This window comes from Trichomycterus rosablanca, chromosome 19 (assembly GCF_030014385.1).
Source record: "Trichomycterus rosablanca isolate fTriRos1 chromosome 19, fTriRos1.hap1, whole genome shotgun sequence".
NCBI lineage: Eukaryota > Metazoa > Chordata > Actinopteri > Siluriformes > Trichomycteridae > Trichomycterus > Trichomycterus rosablanca.
In genome coordinates, this window is record NC_086006.1 from 4,285,357 (window position 1) to 4,302,046 (window position 16,690).

General features: G+C 40.3%; 1 protein-coding gene across 2 annotated transcripts in view; it reads right to left on the reverse strand.

The window, feature by feature from the left end:
* znf385a (zinc finger protein 385A) overlaps positions 1-14,767 on the reverse strand; it is a 39,059-nt gene extending 24,292 nt beyond the window's left edge. Inside the window, exons 1-2 of one of the 2 annotated variants that reach the window (XM_063015623.1) lie at positions 14,657-14,767; positions 6,301-6,411 (exon numbers count right to left, since the gene is read on the reverse strand). In XM_063015623.1, coding sequence (XP_062871693.1) covers positions 6,301-6,411; positions 14,657-14,752 — 207 coding nt within the window. In that variant the 5' untranslated portion in view covers positions 14,753-14,767. Of the gene's footprint in view, positions 1-6,300; positions 6,412-10,161; positions 10,562-14,656 lie in introns of those variants that run through there. The other variant, XM_063015622.1, reaches the window with a different exon arrangement.
* Positions 14,768-16,690: the final 1,923 nt, after the last annotated feature.

The window sequence follows — 16,690 nt, forward strand, 5'->3', positions numbered from 1 at the left end:
AACCTGCAAATAAACTGCAGTGGCTCCGGTACTGATCTTTGTGTTTAAGGTGTTTTTCCATCCATAAAAATGCTTGCAGGGACCCAGGACTGTTCTTAAACACATTTTTACCTGTTGGCCATTTTTTACCATTAATTTTAATTTAATTTTGTATTACAGATGTGCCATGGCAAACCAATTTCAGTTCAAAAGAGAAGCATTTGTATTTGCTGTCTTGGGACACCTATTCACTAGATATACCACCACAAACAGAATACAACCCCAACCCTATTACTAAGCTTATAAAAATAGCGATGTGCACCTTTATCTTCCGTTCTCCAGTGGACTGAACAAATTTATTCCTGTGTTATGATTGATAATTCGCTCAGAATGCATTTACTGAATTTGTTTTACCAAAATACTTTTAATGTGTTTTGTATTTGCTTCTAAGACTTGCTGAAAATGCTTGTCATGGCTTCTGAGCTCTTAAATAAGCTTTAATTTGCTTATATCCATGAACCCACTTTAGTTTTTGCTGTGTTTTTGTCTTCTCATGCCTTATTTCAGTCAACACTTGCAGTACTGGATACTATTTTTACGTCTGCCACTCACTGGCACAGCCAGCAGAAAACAGTTTTGATGTTTATTATGTAAAACATTTAAATGCTGTGGTAGGGCCAATACGCACCCAGCCATGCGGTGATGCGCATCATGTGAAAGCTGCCTAATTGTATGTTACCTGTCAAGGTTTTTCAAAACAATTTTCTACACTCAGAAGTCTCTGTTACTGTTGGTGAGAACAACACAGCTTGATATTCAACCTTCCTTATGTTTGTTGTGTTGCTGGATTTTTTCTGTCTACTGAAACCTGTACAGACGTGGTTTTAGGGTCAGTGTCCTGTATATGAGGCTGGAACTGCTGCAGGTACTGCTTAGTAAACATGCTATAAAGCTGTTCTTGTTTTTTTTTTTTTGATTAAGATAGATATTAGAATTAATATTGAAAGTATTATAGTGTGCTTTATTTATCTTGGAAATCTTATTGTGCTAACACCATATACGAGGGATCTTCAAAAAGTTTCCTCACTTTTATATTTTGGTTGGAAATGGTGAAGATGGGAGGAGTAGTAACTGATCATGTGTGAGAGACTGAGAGACGCTTATAATATGTATTTAGCGCCATCTGATTTCCACCTTTTTGGACGCTTAAAGAAGCTTTAAGAGGAAGAAGATTTTCATGTGATGATGATATGAAAGCAGCGGCGCATCAGTGGCTACACGCCCAACAAAAAACATTTTTTGCTGATGGCATTAAAAAGTTGGTACGACGCTGGAAAAATTCATCAGAAGGTGATAAATAGAGTTAAACCCTCATATTTAGCTGTGCTATTAGGCAGGACAAATAGATATTTATAAAGAAGTTTGTGGTCAACAAAATACAAGCCGCAGACGGACACCAAATACAAATTTGTGTAATCCTTAATCTCCAAAAACAGTAATCCTGCCTTTGTCATGCAGACTGGTATATCTGGTCACCCATCATAATGCTGGCTTGACCTCAGGTTGGGAAAACAAATGCACATGCACACTCAGAAACTGTTGCCTGCAGTCTAGAGGCTTGTTATGGTTTAAAACATTAACGTCTGGCGGTCACCATGAGCGAGGGAACTCCAACACATGACCTAATAATAACTTACAGCAACAAACAGTCCACTGAGGTCCCTATCAGAATGGCAACGATGATTATAAAAAGCAGCGGGATTATCCTGCTGTCGTTCTTCCAAAAAAGCTGAGAGCTGATGACAGCTGCTACTGGCACTGAGTCCTGAAGAGAGAGAGAGCGTCTGGTGCTTAAAGCAGCAAACAAACACATTATACTTTAGCAAAAAGGAAACTAATAATTAAGGTACACCAAGTAAACCCGAAGAAATGGACAAAAAAGTACAGAGGAAGTTCTGACGTGATCACACAAGTGTAGCGGCACCACACAGCCACACTGCGAGAGAAATCTGGCCAGAACTCCCAGCCCCTGATGGCAGGCTGTAGACTGTAATTGGTGTTGACAGAGCTTTATATAGCTTGTGGTCAGTAGTTAAAGACCTTTAGGCTACTTGATGGGTGTCTAAAGCTGTGAGATCAGATTGGGTGACACCAAGGAGGCATGTCACTGCTTAAGGAGCTCAGATCTCTAGGACAAGTTGGAAGCATGTATGAAGCTAAAAGGTTAAAACAGATGTCCACATACTTAGACCAAAACAACACAAGCACCCTGTCGCAGTCCAGGTGTTGAGTAAGTGCTAAAAGCAGACACACGGGTGAAGGATGTGGAGAGGAAAATAAATGTCAGGAGGAAAAAATAGCTGATTAAGGGAGACAAAACATTAGAGTAAAAAAGCTAAACAAATACTTTTCATCTGCGTCACCACACCATGTTTGGACAAAAGTGCCAGATCAGTTTAGGCTGGTGATTAATATCTGTTTGCTTTGAGTAAGAGATCTAATTAAGATTCAAGGCAAATAAAGCAAGAAACATGGCAACAGCTTATGATACTGAATTAAAATATGCATACATTTTCATTTCCAAGGACAAAAAGAATGTCATTTACCTATTACTGATATAAAATTATTTTAGGCTCTATCCACAAATGTAATGTCTGTGCTACATATGACTAAAAGTATATGGACACTCCTTCTAATTAAGTTCAGGTGTTTTAGCCATGGGGTGGCACGGTGGCTTGGTGGGTAGCACTGTCGCCTCACAGCAAGAAGGTCCTGGGTTCGATCCCTAGGCGGGGCGGTCCGGGTCCTTTCTGTGTGGACTTTGCATGTTCTCCCAGTGTCTGTGTGGGTTTCCTCCAGGAGCTCTATTAGCTATTTTAACAATAATCCCCACCCCCATGTACACTGGCTGTGTTATTTGTTAGTTTCTGTGTTTTTTAACCATTTAAACAATATCAGTTTGTCAAGAGTACTTGAGAAATTTACAAATATTGATAGTAAAAAAGTCCAGCAGCAATTTGGTGCTGAAACAAAACCAATTTTGCTGACTAAGACTTGATTAGTGGATAAATTGGGTGGATAAATGCAAAACAGAACTAAATTATGCTCTAAAACCAGCACTTTAACTGCACCTTAGCTGTGGAGAAGAACATTTTTCACTAATCCATGTGTGGCAACAGTGAAAGACGCAATCAACGTAAAACCCAATAGTAAAACTGGAAATGTGGCAGCAGGGGGAGCAGCAGCCACAATAATTTTCGAGCTTGATGTATCCTAAACCCTGCTCACTCAAAAAAGAGGGGGTAACATGCCCAGTGACTGACAGCCAGCGAGCCACAGGGGACGCCGTCTGCAGCTCGAAAACCAGGCGGCGGAGGAGGGAACGGAGTGCACACAACCCAATCCTGCAGCATCAGTGCTACAAAGCGGTGACATCACTACTGCAGCGCGGCAAGGTTATACCTCCACATGACATACAGCGAGGACACGGGGACATTTAAAAGCTACTGCAAACACCAGCGCAGCAACAAAGCTGGAGAAAGCCCCCGTGCTCGGGTTTGATGAATACAGCGCGTGATGAAAGCTGGCAGGCAATGTGCAGCTGTTCCCACAGTAAATATGCTCTGTTATCAGAGAAGCGGATTAGAAATATACAGATCCATAATGAAGCGTGAAATGATGGTGGCATGGGGCGGATGGAGGATAGAAGAACTCAACGTATTGTGCTCTTCAGGCCTTGAGGGGAAAAAACCTGATGTGTTTGCTGACACAAGAATTTTTTTATGATTTTCCTCAATGAAGTGACAAAATGCAGCTGAAATATTAAAGCCATGAGAGCTATAATGCGGAATGACAGTGGCACTTTATTTTCCACCAAATTACCAAAGTTTATGAGCTTCAGTGAGCAGACCTTCTTCTATGCTTCCTACCTCTGTCCATGTAAAACTCTGACCAGGATAAACCTCTGTCAAAGAGAGCATCAGTGTTTGTGTGGTGGCTAAATACTGTGGTTGTGTGTGAGAGGGACACTGAGGACATAAAGGGTGTTGAAATTATTTCAAAGTTGACCACTGGTGTCAGAGATGACCACTAACAATTAAAGTGTTTAATCTTTCATTAATTAAAATATGCTGAAATTCCCAGGCATGCTGGCACTATGGGGTTGGCTGGGAGGTCAGGAGCTCATCACCAGACCACATGGGTCAATCTGGAATTCACGCCCACAAAGGTTATAAAAGGTCAACACAACATGATCAGAACTGCAGAAATAAATATACTTAAGTTCTGACCCTAGTAGCATGATGGCTCACTTTAAAAAGGGCCTGGACTAAGTTCTCAGGCCGAGCCGCCAGGGTCTTTTCACTGTGGAGTTTGCATGTTCTCCCTGAGCTCTCCCAGTGCTCCTTCCACAAATCCAAAGAAATGCTCTCAGGTTAACTTGAGCTACTAAAAATTGATGAACTGGCCACCTGTCCTGTTTCCTGCCTCTCACCCAATGAATCAGACCCACTGCGACCCTGACCAGGATAAAGCAGTGGTAAAACAGTAAATGAATTAATGAATCATTTGGTAATGTTAGTTGGCCATTACTTGTGTTACATTACATTACATTACTCACTCACTCACTTTCTTAACCGCTTAAAGAATTGGGGTCGTCGGGGGTACTGGAGACTTTCCCAGCTTTTTAATGGGCGCAAGGCACACAGTAACACCCTGGACGGGGTGCCAGTCCATCACAGGGCACATTACATTACTTACATAATATAATAATAATAATAGTAATAATGGTTGCAACTGGTTGCAACATCACATTAAAAATGTTTTCAAAACAGAGTCAACAACCATTACACATCTAAAGAAAAACATTTAAAGCAGCATGAGGTGCCAAACCAAATATCCCCTCTATAAAAACATGTAGTTCTTACTATGTAACTATTACTGCCAGCTGGACAGCTTAAGGGGGCCTCCCTATAAATCATTTGTTACTACTTTTGGCCTTAAACAGACCAGCAGTCCAGACCTCTACACCTCGTCCTCGCCCCTCCGAGTCTGTGGCATGGATTTAAAAAGAGTTTTGCATCTGCCGAGTGGAAGCTCAAGATTACACCCTTCCAGCAAAAATGCCACATTCTACCCATGATTACAGTGCTGCGCCATAAAAATAGCGCAGGACTGTGGGACACTCCCAAGCTTTGCTCTATAACTAGCTCTATGCTAGGCACGCTGCTCATCCCAGCTGCCATCTAAACCTGGAGCCAGTACATTTTAGGCTCTGGATTTCCTTAACACGCATAACCCCGCACATTTAAGAGAAATAATAATAGTGTCTAAAGGATCGCTGTTTTAATGATAGTTCAGCCTCATGAAGACAGTAAGTTCTCATGTTTACTGTCAAATAGGATTGAGGACCATGCAGGCCTTTAAAAAGACAGGTGCTTAAAATAAAAACGACACATGCAGGGACATCATGCTGGTGGTTTTTTTGAGGAGTAACGCTGTCACAATATTGTCCCCATACCCATACATGTGTGAAATATTGCACACAGCTTCAGAGTCGACTCTTCATTCTGAATGCCTAGAATCACAGAACTGACTCTGTCATGTATTTATTTATTAGGATTTTAAAGTCACACTTTGGTTACATTGATGACAGGACAGGTAATAACTGGTCTATAATGTCAAACACAGTCATGGACAATTTTGTATCTCTACTTCACCTCACTTGCACATCTTTGGACTGTGGGAGGAAACCAAAGCTCTCGGAGGAATCCCACACAGACATGGGGAGAACATGCAAACTCCACACAGAAAGGACCCAGACCACCACACCTGGGAATCAAACGACTCTGCCATGTAAATTTGTTATTATTAACCAAATTTCAAACAGAGTTTTTCCCCAGTGCACACCCCTAATAATTACTATATAAATCAAGTATTTTTATTTGTTTATTCATTCATTTTACCAACCGCTATATTGGTCAGGGGAATGGATAAGGTGGCATCTAGAACCGCTAGACACAAGGCAGTAATTCACACTAGACAGGGGCGACACTTTAAAGCAGGGCATCACATACATTTACTCACACCTTGGGCAAGTAAGTGTGACCAGTACACTTACTGGCATGTTTATGTGAGGTGAGAAGTAATAAAGAAAGCATCAGTAAATCCTAACAGAGAGTAAATGGCAGTGATTATTGCTCCCAAGTTCCTAGGACCCATTTTGCTGTGTGACACCAGCAACCTCAAAAGTTAACAATAACAGTAACAGCATGGAAACATTAAAAGAACATCCGAACAGAACATCCTGATCAGACAGCTTACCTCTGAATTGAATCGAATCTGGCAGACATTACAGGATATGATGGGTCGCTTGGTCTTGACCAGTGGAACCCCGAAGGTGTGGTTGATCACTGCCTTCTGAACAGGATCCATCTGGAGTACAGAGAGGGGAAAAGACAAAGAGTAAAAAAAGGAGTGAAATTACTCCATGTCCATAAATCTACAGTGTCATTAATCATTTCTGAAAGAGGGAGTTAGAAATCATCTGGGAATGCAGAGCTGGGAAAAGAAAAAGATTAGGACACTGTGAGTTAGTCCAAGTGAGTGATTATGGATTGGGCCTCTCTAATTTATACTACAGTAAGTTAAAGACCTAAGTAATTCATTAAGAAAGCCAGACAAATTTCCCAGTGTAATTGAGTTGATTTTCTCAGTATGCCATCTCTGATGATTAAACAATGAGAATGCACATCAGGTCTATTTAATTAATACTTCATGAATTATAAACAATATATATTCAATTTATGAGATCATTCTGAATTTATAGCTTTCATTCTGAAAACACACCACTTTAGATTTGTGCTGAGTTATCTATTTTCTATCTACAGTACAATAAAAAGTGTCAAATAGAGCTTTCATTTTATTAGATAATTTAGTTTTTACACACTGTATCCTCTATCCTCCACTGTAAACGATTTCTATTTGTCTTAATGGTTTAATTTTCAAACCTACACCGATCAGCCATAACATTAAAACCACCTCCTTGTTTCTATACTCACTGTCCATTTTATCAGCTCCACTTACCATATAGAAGCACTTTGTAGTTCTACAATTACTGACTGTAGTCCATCTGTTTCTCTGCATGCTTTGTTAGCCCCCTTTCATGCTGTTCTTCAATGGTCAGGACCCCCACAGGACCACTACAGAGCAGGTATTATTTAGGTGGTGGATCATTCTCAGCACTGCAGTGACACTGACATGGTGGTGGTGTGTTGGTGTGTGTTAGTGTAAGTGGATAAGACACAGCAGCGCTGCTGGAATTTTTAAACACCTCACTGTCACTGCAGTGCTGAGAATGATCCACCACCTAAATAATACCTGCTCTGTGGTGGTTCTGTGGGGGTCCTGACCATTGAAGAACAGGGTGAAAGCAGGCTAAAAAAGCAAGCAGAGAAACAGATGGACTACAGGCAGTAATTGTAGAACTAAGTGCTCCTATATGTGAAGCTGATCAAATGGACAGTGAGTGTAGAAACAAGGATGTGGTTTTAATAATATGGCTGATCAGTGTATTTTAAGCTTTAATATAGACACACTGGATGTGTTTAACATTTCAGTCGGTTGATAGAACATTTGCTTAATTAATACAAAGAATCTGTAGGACATTTTCTATCTAATTATCATGACGTTCATGCGTTTTATTTAAACGAAGAATCGGCTTTAACAGGCTCGCCTACAAGAGCTTTTCATGGCTGGATAAGAGAGGAGAGGCCAATTAATATTTGCCAACTTAAACAAAAACAGATTTGTACAGACTGTGTCCAGCCAACCCTTGATTAGAAGAAAATATGCAAGAGGTTAAGCAAATAACTACAGTGCAGACTTACACCATCTGAGAAATAACAGGCCGAGCAGCGGATATTCCTGAATTTCACAGGCTTTATCTTTTTTGGCTGAGCATCACAAACTCGCTTGGGTTGCAAATTGTAAACCAAAGCCTTTCAGGGCACATGCATATTCTATAACACCCAACAGAAAAGCACTGGGCTAGATACAGTAATGATGTTCTATGATCACGCTGCCATGAATCCTGTAGGGATTAACTTGAAATGGTTGGAACACCATAAGCCGGAAAGCCTCAACAAAACAGATTCAGTTCATCAATAACCATCTCAGCCAGAAACCAACAGACTTTGGCTGACCATTCAAAAAAGCTCAGCTCTGAAAAATCCTTTTATTGAAATGAAATCAGTTTTAAGGTGATGAAACATAACAAGCATTTAATAGCGTACAAGGTTCCACAACGCTGCGTCAGCCTCAAATCCAGAAATCGCCCTTCTGTCCTTTGAACAAAAATAGCCTTAAGTGGTGAGGACTGCATTTTTTTGCCTTTTACCTCCACATTCATTTTACTTACTTTGGAGGACTGAGACATTAGACCAGGAATGTAAGAGTACTCAGTGTTCTCAAGCAACAAACCATCTCAGCTAAAATAACAAACAGTGTCATATTGGCATTTTTGTAATTTTTAAAGAATGGTGCAATATTAGATATTATATTAAATCAATAATTAAATAAAAATGGAATAAAAGAAGTAATATTTTTATTGATTTCTTTATTTGTATGCCATGTTCATTAAGTCTAACAATGGAACAACACAGTGGCCAACTGTGCAGAAAAACATTGCCAAGCAAGTTAAGCAAGACAATGTCACACACTAATCTATAAATAATCTATAAATTATTTTATAATATTTTTAATAATCTATAAATAAATATTGCCTTTTATTCCATCGCTACAGCAAAAAAATAGACAACGCCTTTATTTGTTATATATTCATATACAGATGTACAGTACAACGAAATTCTTTCTTCACATATCCCAGCTTGTTTGGAAGCTGGGGTCAGAGCGCAGGGTCAGCCATTGTACAGCGCCCCAGGAGCAGAGAGGGTTAAGGCTCAAGGGCCCAACAGTAGCTGCATGGCAGAGCTGGGATTCGAACCCTCAAACTTTCAGTTGATAGCCAAAGCTCTACCCACTAGGCTACCACTGTTCCTCCATAAATAAATAATTGTTCCTGATAATCTACAATAAAACCTATGTAATAATGTAACTATAAAACAAGCATAAACAATGATTTAGTTAAGGTCTATAGTTACATAATGTAATCACCATCTCTATAGTAAAGTTTAAAACATAACAATAGATAGATAGATAGATAGATAGATAGATAGATAGATAGATAGATAGATAGATAGATAGATAGATAGATAGATAGATAGATAGATAGATAGATAGATAGATAGATAGATAGATACATCGATAGATAGATAGATAGATAGATAGATAGATAGATAGATAGATAGATAGATAGATAGATAGATAGATAGATAGATAGATAGATAGATACATCGATACATACATCGATACATACATCGATACATACATAGATACATAGATAGATACTTTATTGATCCCGAAGGAAATTAAAGAACAAATTAAACAACATTAAAATTAAACAACATGGGTACTAGAAAGGTAATAGTTACACATTTTAAAGTTAAACAGCATTACATCTGATAATAATCATACTGTTTTACATGTGTATAATTACAGTTATCATGCACAACAATCAATCCACTAAATAATGCACTGGTATGAGCTGCTGGCACTTTTATGCTAACTACACAGTATGGAGAGCTGTAGGGAAAAGAGCCTACTGTTTCTCACACACACATTTACTCACATCTAGGGCTAACCTTTAGCAATATTTTGAGAAGTGGAATAAAACCAAAGTACACAAAGGAAACCCAACCAAACACAGGCTGAATAGGTGAAGATCCTTGCAGACAGTATACTGTATAGCCACTGTATTGGGTTCCGCTGTGCCTTTTTTTTTAACCAAATTAAATACAATTTCTCTATTTCGTATCATCATTTGTATTATTAATACACATTCTGAATATCTGCATCTGCATTCCATTACTGCACAACCTGAGCAAACTTCATTCTTCAGATGAACACACAATGCCAAGGTGGACTATTCTGGCCATGGCAACAAAAAACAACACACAGCATATAAGCACAAACTGGTAAGAAGATCTAATACCCCAAGCATTGTCCTTTCTATTTCCCAGTACAGGACTATATGTTATTATTTTACTGTCACTGTGAGACACTCACCTTTTCGTCCTCAGAATTCGTAGAGCTGCATCCGTCCTCTGTGAGAATGCACACATGCATGTGAGTGTATGTTTGTGTTTAATTTAAGAAGGGGTGTGTGTCCAGAAAGGGTCCCTTCCCACAGGACCACCTGACTCTCATGCAGTCATCGTATGTAACAGTCAAGAACCTCTCTGTATACATACATCCTGCATTTCTGATAAATCATATACAGGTCTGATTGTCTTCCTCCTCCCTGTCCTCTTTTCACAGTTTACACTGTAGTGTTGAACCTTGCCATCGACCTCACGCCTGGATCTGATGCTCCAGCAAGCTCTCTCCTCCTTCCTCTATCTCTGTCACATCCAAACACCAAACTGACTTAAACTTTCCTGATGCAGAGGAAATGTCGTGCACTTTCCTTCACTGCCCGGCATTCTTTCAGCCGCTTTCTCTCTTTTCTCTTTCAGAAACTCTGTCTGTATTTCCTCCACGCCCCCATTAGGCTCAGCACAGCCTGTCAAAGTCAGCCCTCCCCCTGCCCCCCTATAGTGACTCAAACTCTGACACTAAATACTTCCCAACCTTCAGCAGATCTCAAGCAGCTGCAGCTCTGCCTCAAAAGCAAGAACGTGATAACATCAGACCATAACTCTTACAGCTCTTGTCTCAGAATTAAATCCATACTCCAGAGTTTGTTTAAATCTAATCTTGATTACTTCCTCTGTAGTCTGTGTGATATTATCACAAATAAGTATCCCTATTTTAATAACTAAGTTTAGAGGAACAGCCAGTTTTATTTTTTCAGCTTATTAAATCTTGCAAGTTCTGTCTGGAAAAAGTCATTGCAAAATTTGGCTACCATCTCCAACCAGCTGAACATCTTGGGAGATTTTGGACAGCACTGTTTTATTACCATCGTAAACAAACAGTTAAGGGAATTTAATTTTGTAGAATGTTGTTCCAGCCAACCATTCAGGTGTGTTTCATACATTGGATCTCTACTTGTTGTTTGTGGTGCTCCAAAACCTTGCTACATTTTATGTTGAATTTTTTTATTATTATTATTTTGTTTATGCATTTTCTCCCCTTTTTTGTCCCGAATGCGTCATGCTTCCTCTCCACCAATGCCGATCCCCGCTCCAATTGAGGAGAACGAAGCTTACCCATGCCCCCTCCGACACGTGGGCAGCAGCTGTAATCATCTTGTCACCTACACTTTGACGAGTGCAATGCGGATCAGCACTGAGTATGGAGAGACACACCCTGACTTTTCCCTTCTCTGTGCAGGCACCATCAATCAGCCAGCAGAGGTCGTAATTGCATTAGTTATGAGAGAGTTCTGTCCCTATCCGGCTTTTTAATATCCCACTTCTATCTGAACAGGCCAATTGTTGTTCATGTGGCTGCTCAGCCCAGCCGGCAGGCAGAGCTGAGACTTGATACGATGTATTCGAGATCCCAGCTCTGGTTCCAGCGTGTGTTTTTACCGCTGTGCCACCTGAGCAGTCATGTGGATTTTTTTTACGTTTTAATTCTTCAGTAAATCTTGAATAATGTGTCTGAAAACAGCTGAGTAAAGTAGCAACAAGTTTCTGAAATCCTGCAGGACTTTTGCATCATGCAGGACCGCAATGAGACCGGATTCCTAGAGAATGCATCATGTGAACATCAACAACTTCTCATATCTAATAACATAGAACCGACTCGGAAATTCCTGAATCAGCAATGTAAGCCTGTGTCAGGCGGTTACAAGGCTCCACACTACAGCCAGCTGCTATAAATTATAGAAGCATGTCACCACCTATGAGCACATCCATTCAGAGCAGCAGGTACATGACAAACCACATTAAAGTCACATAAAAGCTCCAGCAAACAGGACACAGCAGGTACTTTTCCCTCAGGTACACAAAACAAGGTCTGGTTTAAACAGGGGTGGATTACTTTTGGAAAATGTTGTTAGCCTAGATATAAAGAGTATCATGTCTCGATATCAGAGACCTAAATCTTTCTGAATTTTATTTGCGGACGTATCGTTCCTTTCAGTTATAAGGGTTGCTGCACTGTGGTGGAAGTGTGCCACAATGCCTCCAGCTGGGTGATTTATTGTTGTATTAGCATTACTCTCCTGACCCGTGTATGAGTTACATGAGGAGGAACCTCTTTACAGCGGTCTGCTTCTTTTCATTTGTGGGGCTTCATCAAATGCAGAAATCTGCTTTCGTCAGTTGTTTATAGATTCCTTCTCGGTCTGATAGCCAGGAAAGGCACTGAACCTAAACAGCACACATAGACACGATGCTTTTGTTCTGCTGCTCTGAACATCATACCACAAACAGCTTGTCTGTGTCAGTGGTATAAGGGGTTTACATTTCAAACATCTTAAGACCACAAGACTTCAGGTCCCTGAAGACCTAGGTTTAAATATTACTTCTAGACAAGACAGAGAAGAAGTTTAGAGTATGTATGAGTGGGATTAATTCTGCTGCCTTTCACTTCCCAAAAACATCACTGTAGGTGGATTAGCCACTGGGTTTGTTGCCCTTCCCAGTGTGTATTTCTGTCTTGTATTAAGTGTTTCCATGTGGGCTCAGGACCCACCATGTTTCTCAATTACTGGAGATTATTTTAAAGTAATTCTTAGAGTGTTTTAATACTATAATAAAAATAATAAACACTTTGTTCCAATGTGACTATGTTCAAACCTGAAGGACTGCCAAGTTTCTTTCACTTTCTATTTGTATTTGCTGTGCAGGTGACTCAAACATGTTCATACCAAACACATATCAGGGTCAGCATCTGGTTTAGTAAACCTTGCTTTTTCTAGTTATAAAAACAGTTAAAAATGACTCATTGATTTTGATAGACACTCAGTTTGAAGTTGAAGCAGTTTAATGCACTACCCCACCCCAAATCCCAGTCCCAGCAGTGTCATTGGATGGCTGGGTGCTCAACAGACATAACTGGTCATGTATAAGGTATGGAAGGTTATTACTGTAGCAACACCAGCATAAGAAGTTGAAATTAATTTTCTTTATATGTTGAAATCGACCGCTGACTGGTGTAAAGATGTGCTTCACATATATCTGATGAAGGCGCTTAGATGGAACAGCAGTCTATTACATTAGGCCACAAATTCCAGAATCTCAGAGGTGCTACTGGCTGCACAGGCATCTACACAGATATGATAGGCTGAGATGGATTGGCTCCTGGTCCAGGGTATTCCTGCCTTGCAAACAGTGTTTCTAGTGAAACTGGACCTGCAGCAACCCAGTATATATGATCTTTTACCATCATTTTGGCCAATGTTACTCATTGTCAGAGACCAATTAAAGACGTAGCAGCAACTCCTGAGTTGATGTCCATGTGTCCTGTCCTACTCATTGAAAGCCTTGTCAGTACTACCTGCATGGTGAAATTGTTGCTAATTTCATTAAGTAATGACGTCGACGTCGACACTGCAGTGTGCCTTCAGCAGTGTTAAAGCAAACAAAGGTCAGTCTGTCCTTCCAGCCTCTCCAACACCCCCATCTGCTGGGCAGCAGATACAACTCTACCATCACCAAAGCCCCAAGGAGCAAAAACCATAAACATTTAAGGCTTGCTAGATTGCTTTAAACTGCTACAAGTTCAAACTGCTATGAAGTCAGTCTCTCTCTCTGAGCACGCCTTCAAAAGACACTGCTTTGAGTTCTTATCAGTATTCAAAAGTCATCCCATCATTCATAGTTTTACAGCATTAAAAGATTGTCTGGCCTTTATGGAGAAATATGATGTTAGGATTGGAATAAAAAATGAACAGTTTCAGTCATTTGGTTTTGATTTGCTAAGCTGGCAATGAAGCTTTTCTTTCTTTCCATCTCTGGCTATCAAACACAGTCGAAGGACGCTGCATATTTTACACTGGCGACCAGTGCTAGCAAAGACTAAAGCCAGTTTTAGAATTGCAAATTGCGATTGGCTTTGACTCATATCTAGCGCTTGCTTCTTTTTTACACTCCTTGCAGACATGGAAAGATTTTGGGTGACAGTATCGGCCAGGATATGAAATAGTTAGCCATAGCAGACTTATTATTATTCATGAATCAAGGGAAACTAATATTAACAGCCGAATAAAAACACCCGGGAGATGTTTTAGGTGTGGATGAAAGAAAATTGATTGGATATTGCACCACTAGCATGCAAATTAAAATAAATAAAAATACACTGCCCACAGACACGTTTCCTGATTGGATCCTGGCCATCACAAGCAGTGATCCAGATTCATTGAGTGGATTGTGTGGTTATGTGTGTTGTGTTTTAGTCTTTTATAAAACCCATAATAAAAAAGGACCCAGCACCAAGCTTAGACAATGGGATCCAGGTGCTCTGTTAAGGATTGCACTTGCAGTATGACGAATACATAAAAGTTAAGATAAGTAAACATGATGAATAAGGAAACATTAAGAAAAAAGGCTGTGTGTGTCTTTAAAAAAAAGTGACACCATAGCAGTTGGATGAGTGTGACTTTACTTACTGTGTTAAAATTGTGGAAGATCCCAACGTTGTGGGGAATAGGTGTCTCTATGGGGAACTGCAGGAAGGGCTTCATATCCAGATGTGGTTGGATCATTGTGGGGGTCCGCAAAAACGTAGGGATTGCCCCTGTCCTGTTGATACTTCCTGTTAAGGAAAAGAAGCCAAGTGTTATTTTATATCTTACTCATGCAGAGATGGAAACAAAATCCAATCTAATTTTGTCTTTCTAGTTTCAAGTGAGTACATTTGGCTGTCAGTCCTGCATCTCACTAAGTCTCTGTTGCCAAGTTTTGCTCTTTTTATTTCTTATTTCCCTCGCTTTAATCACCTGGTACTTGTGCAATCTTGTGAAGGACTCTTTGAAAAGAGCTGCTCTTCAGAATGCAGCTTTAGCAAGTAGCTGCTTAAAGCTGCTTAATTTTCACAGTTGGATTTTCCTTGCATCCACTTCACAGCAGGCTTAAAGCTTCTCGCTTCATCTCTCTCTCTCAATCTCTCTCTCTCTCTCTCTGTCTCTCTCTCTCTCTCTCTCTCTCTCTCTCTCTCTCTCTCTCTCTCTCTCTCTCTCTCATATCTCTTGTCCTCTCTCTTTCCATACCCCCTTTCTTTCCTTTCAATATTGTCAGCTCTTGTGACTTGATTCTTCAGTACAGTTTTCAAATAGATGGTTCAGTGAGACCTATCACTGGAATAAGCTGAGGAGAAAGCCTTCGGTGGCTGCTGCTGTTGCTAAAGGTAGCTGCCTGGATGAGTGAAGAGAGAAGGGAAAATAGCTAATTCAAAGAAAAAATGTTAGACTTTAGGACATAGATGGGATTTAGCTAACTATTTCACGAAGGCTTAGCTGCTCTATTGCTTCTGCATCACTAAAGTACTCTAAATGAGTAATTTTACCTTTGAAATAATATTGAAAAAAGAAAGTGTCTAAATATCCACCTTTAAAGCAATATGCTGGCAGGGCTATGCAGTACACAATGCTATATACTATTCCAAAGAGGCAACAGGGGAAAAGAGATAACTGAGGGAAATCTGAGTCATAAAAGTCTAATGTGCACCAGATTTTGGGCTATCTTTTATATAAATGATAAGTCTAATCGTGAGCGTGCATGAACTCTTACTGCTTGCTTGCTGTGCTGCAGTTTAGGTAACTTTAGCACACTGCTAGACAGCCATGAGCAGTTTGTGAACGTGTAAAGCCGATCGAATTTAAGTTGAGCTCTGCTCTTTTTTGATTCAGGGTCAAATCTGAGTGCAACAGCATGGAAACTGCGGCACCCAAGGGTGAAAAGGGGAGGGGGGTTAGAGAAGACTGAGGCTGAATATAGCAAAATCATAATGATCAAGGGGTGTGTGTGTGTGTGTGTGTGTGTGTGCGTGTGTGACAGTGAGTGTGTGAAAGAGAGTATTTCTTTCCCAGATTTAATAACATCATCCCCAACTTCAACTCCCTCCCAGACCCCGACAAACTGCCCCACCTGCTGGGGGAGAACAGAGAGAGCTGCACACTAGCAGCTACACACACACCTGCCACCAGGTGAGGGACAGTGGGTGACCATGTCTCACACACACACACACGCATGCACACACACACAGAGCTAATTTTTATGACGACCTCATAACTGTTAATGTTACCATTTTTATTGTTACTATTTGCACTGTTTTTATTCATATTTGTAGATAGAAAAAGAGAGAGAGTGTATGTGTGTGTCTGTGAAAGTGAGAGAGAGTGTGTGTATGTGAGAGAGAGATAGTGTGTGTGTGAGAGAGAGATAGAGATTGTGTGTGAGAGAGAGAGAGATAGTGTGTGTGTGAGAGAGAGAGAGAGAGAGAGAGCGAGAAAGGGAGAGAGTGTATGTGTGTGTGTCTGTCTGTGAAAGAGAGTGAGCGAGAGTGTGTGTGTGTATGTGAGAGAGACAGAGTGTGTGAGAGAGAGATAGAGATTGTGTGTGTGTGTGAGAGAGAGAGAGATATATATATAGTGTGTGTGTGTGTGTGTGTGTGTGTGTGTGTGTGTGCGAGTGTCGCAGGTGCA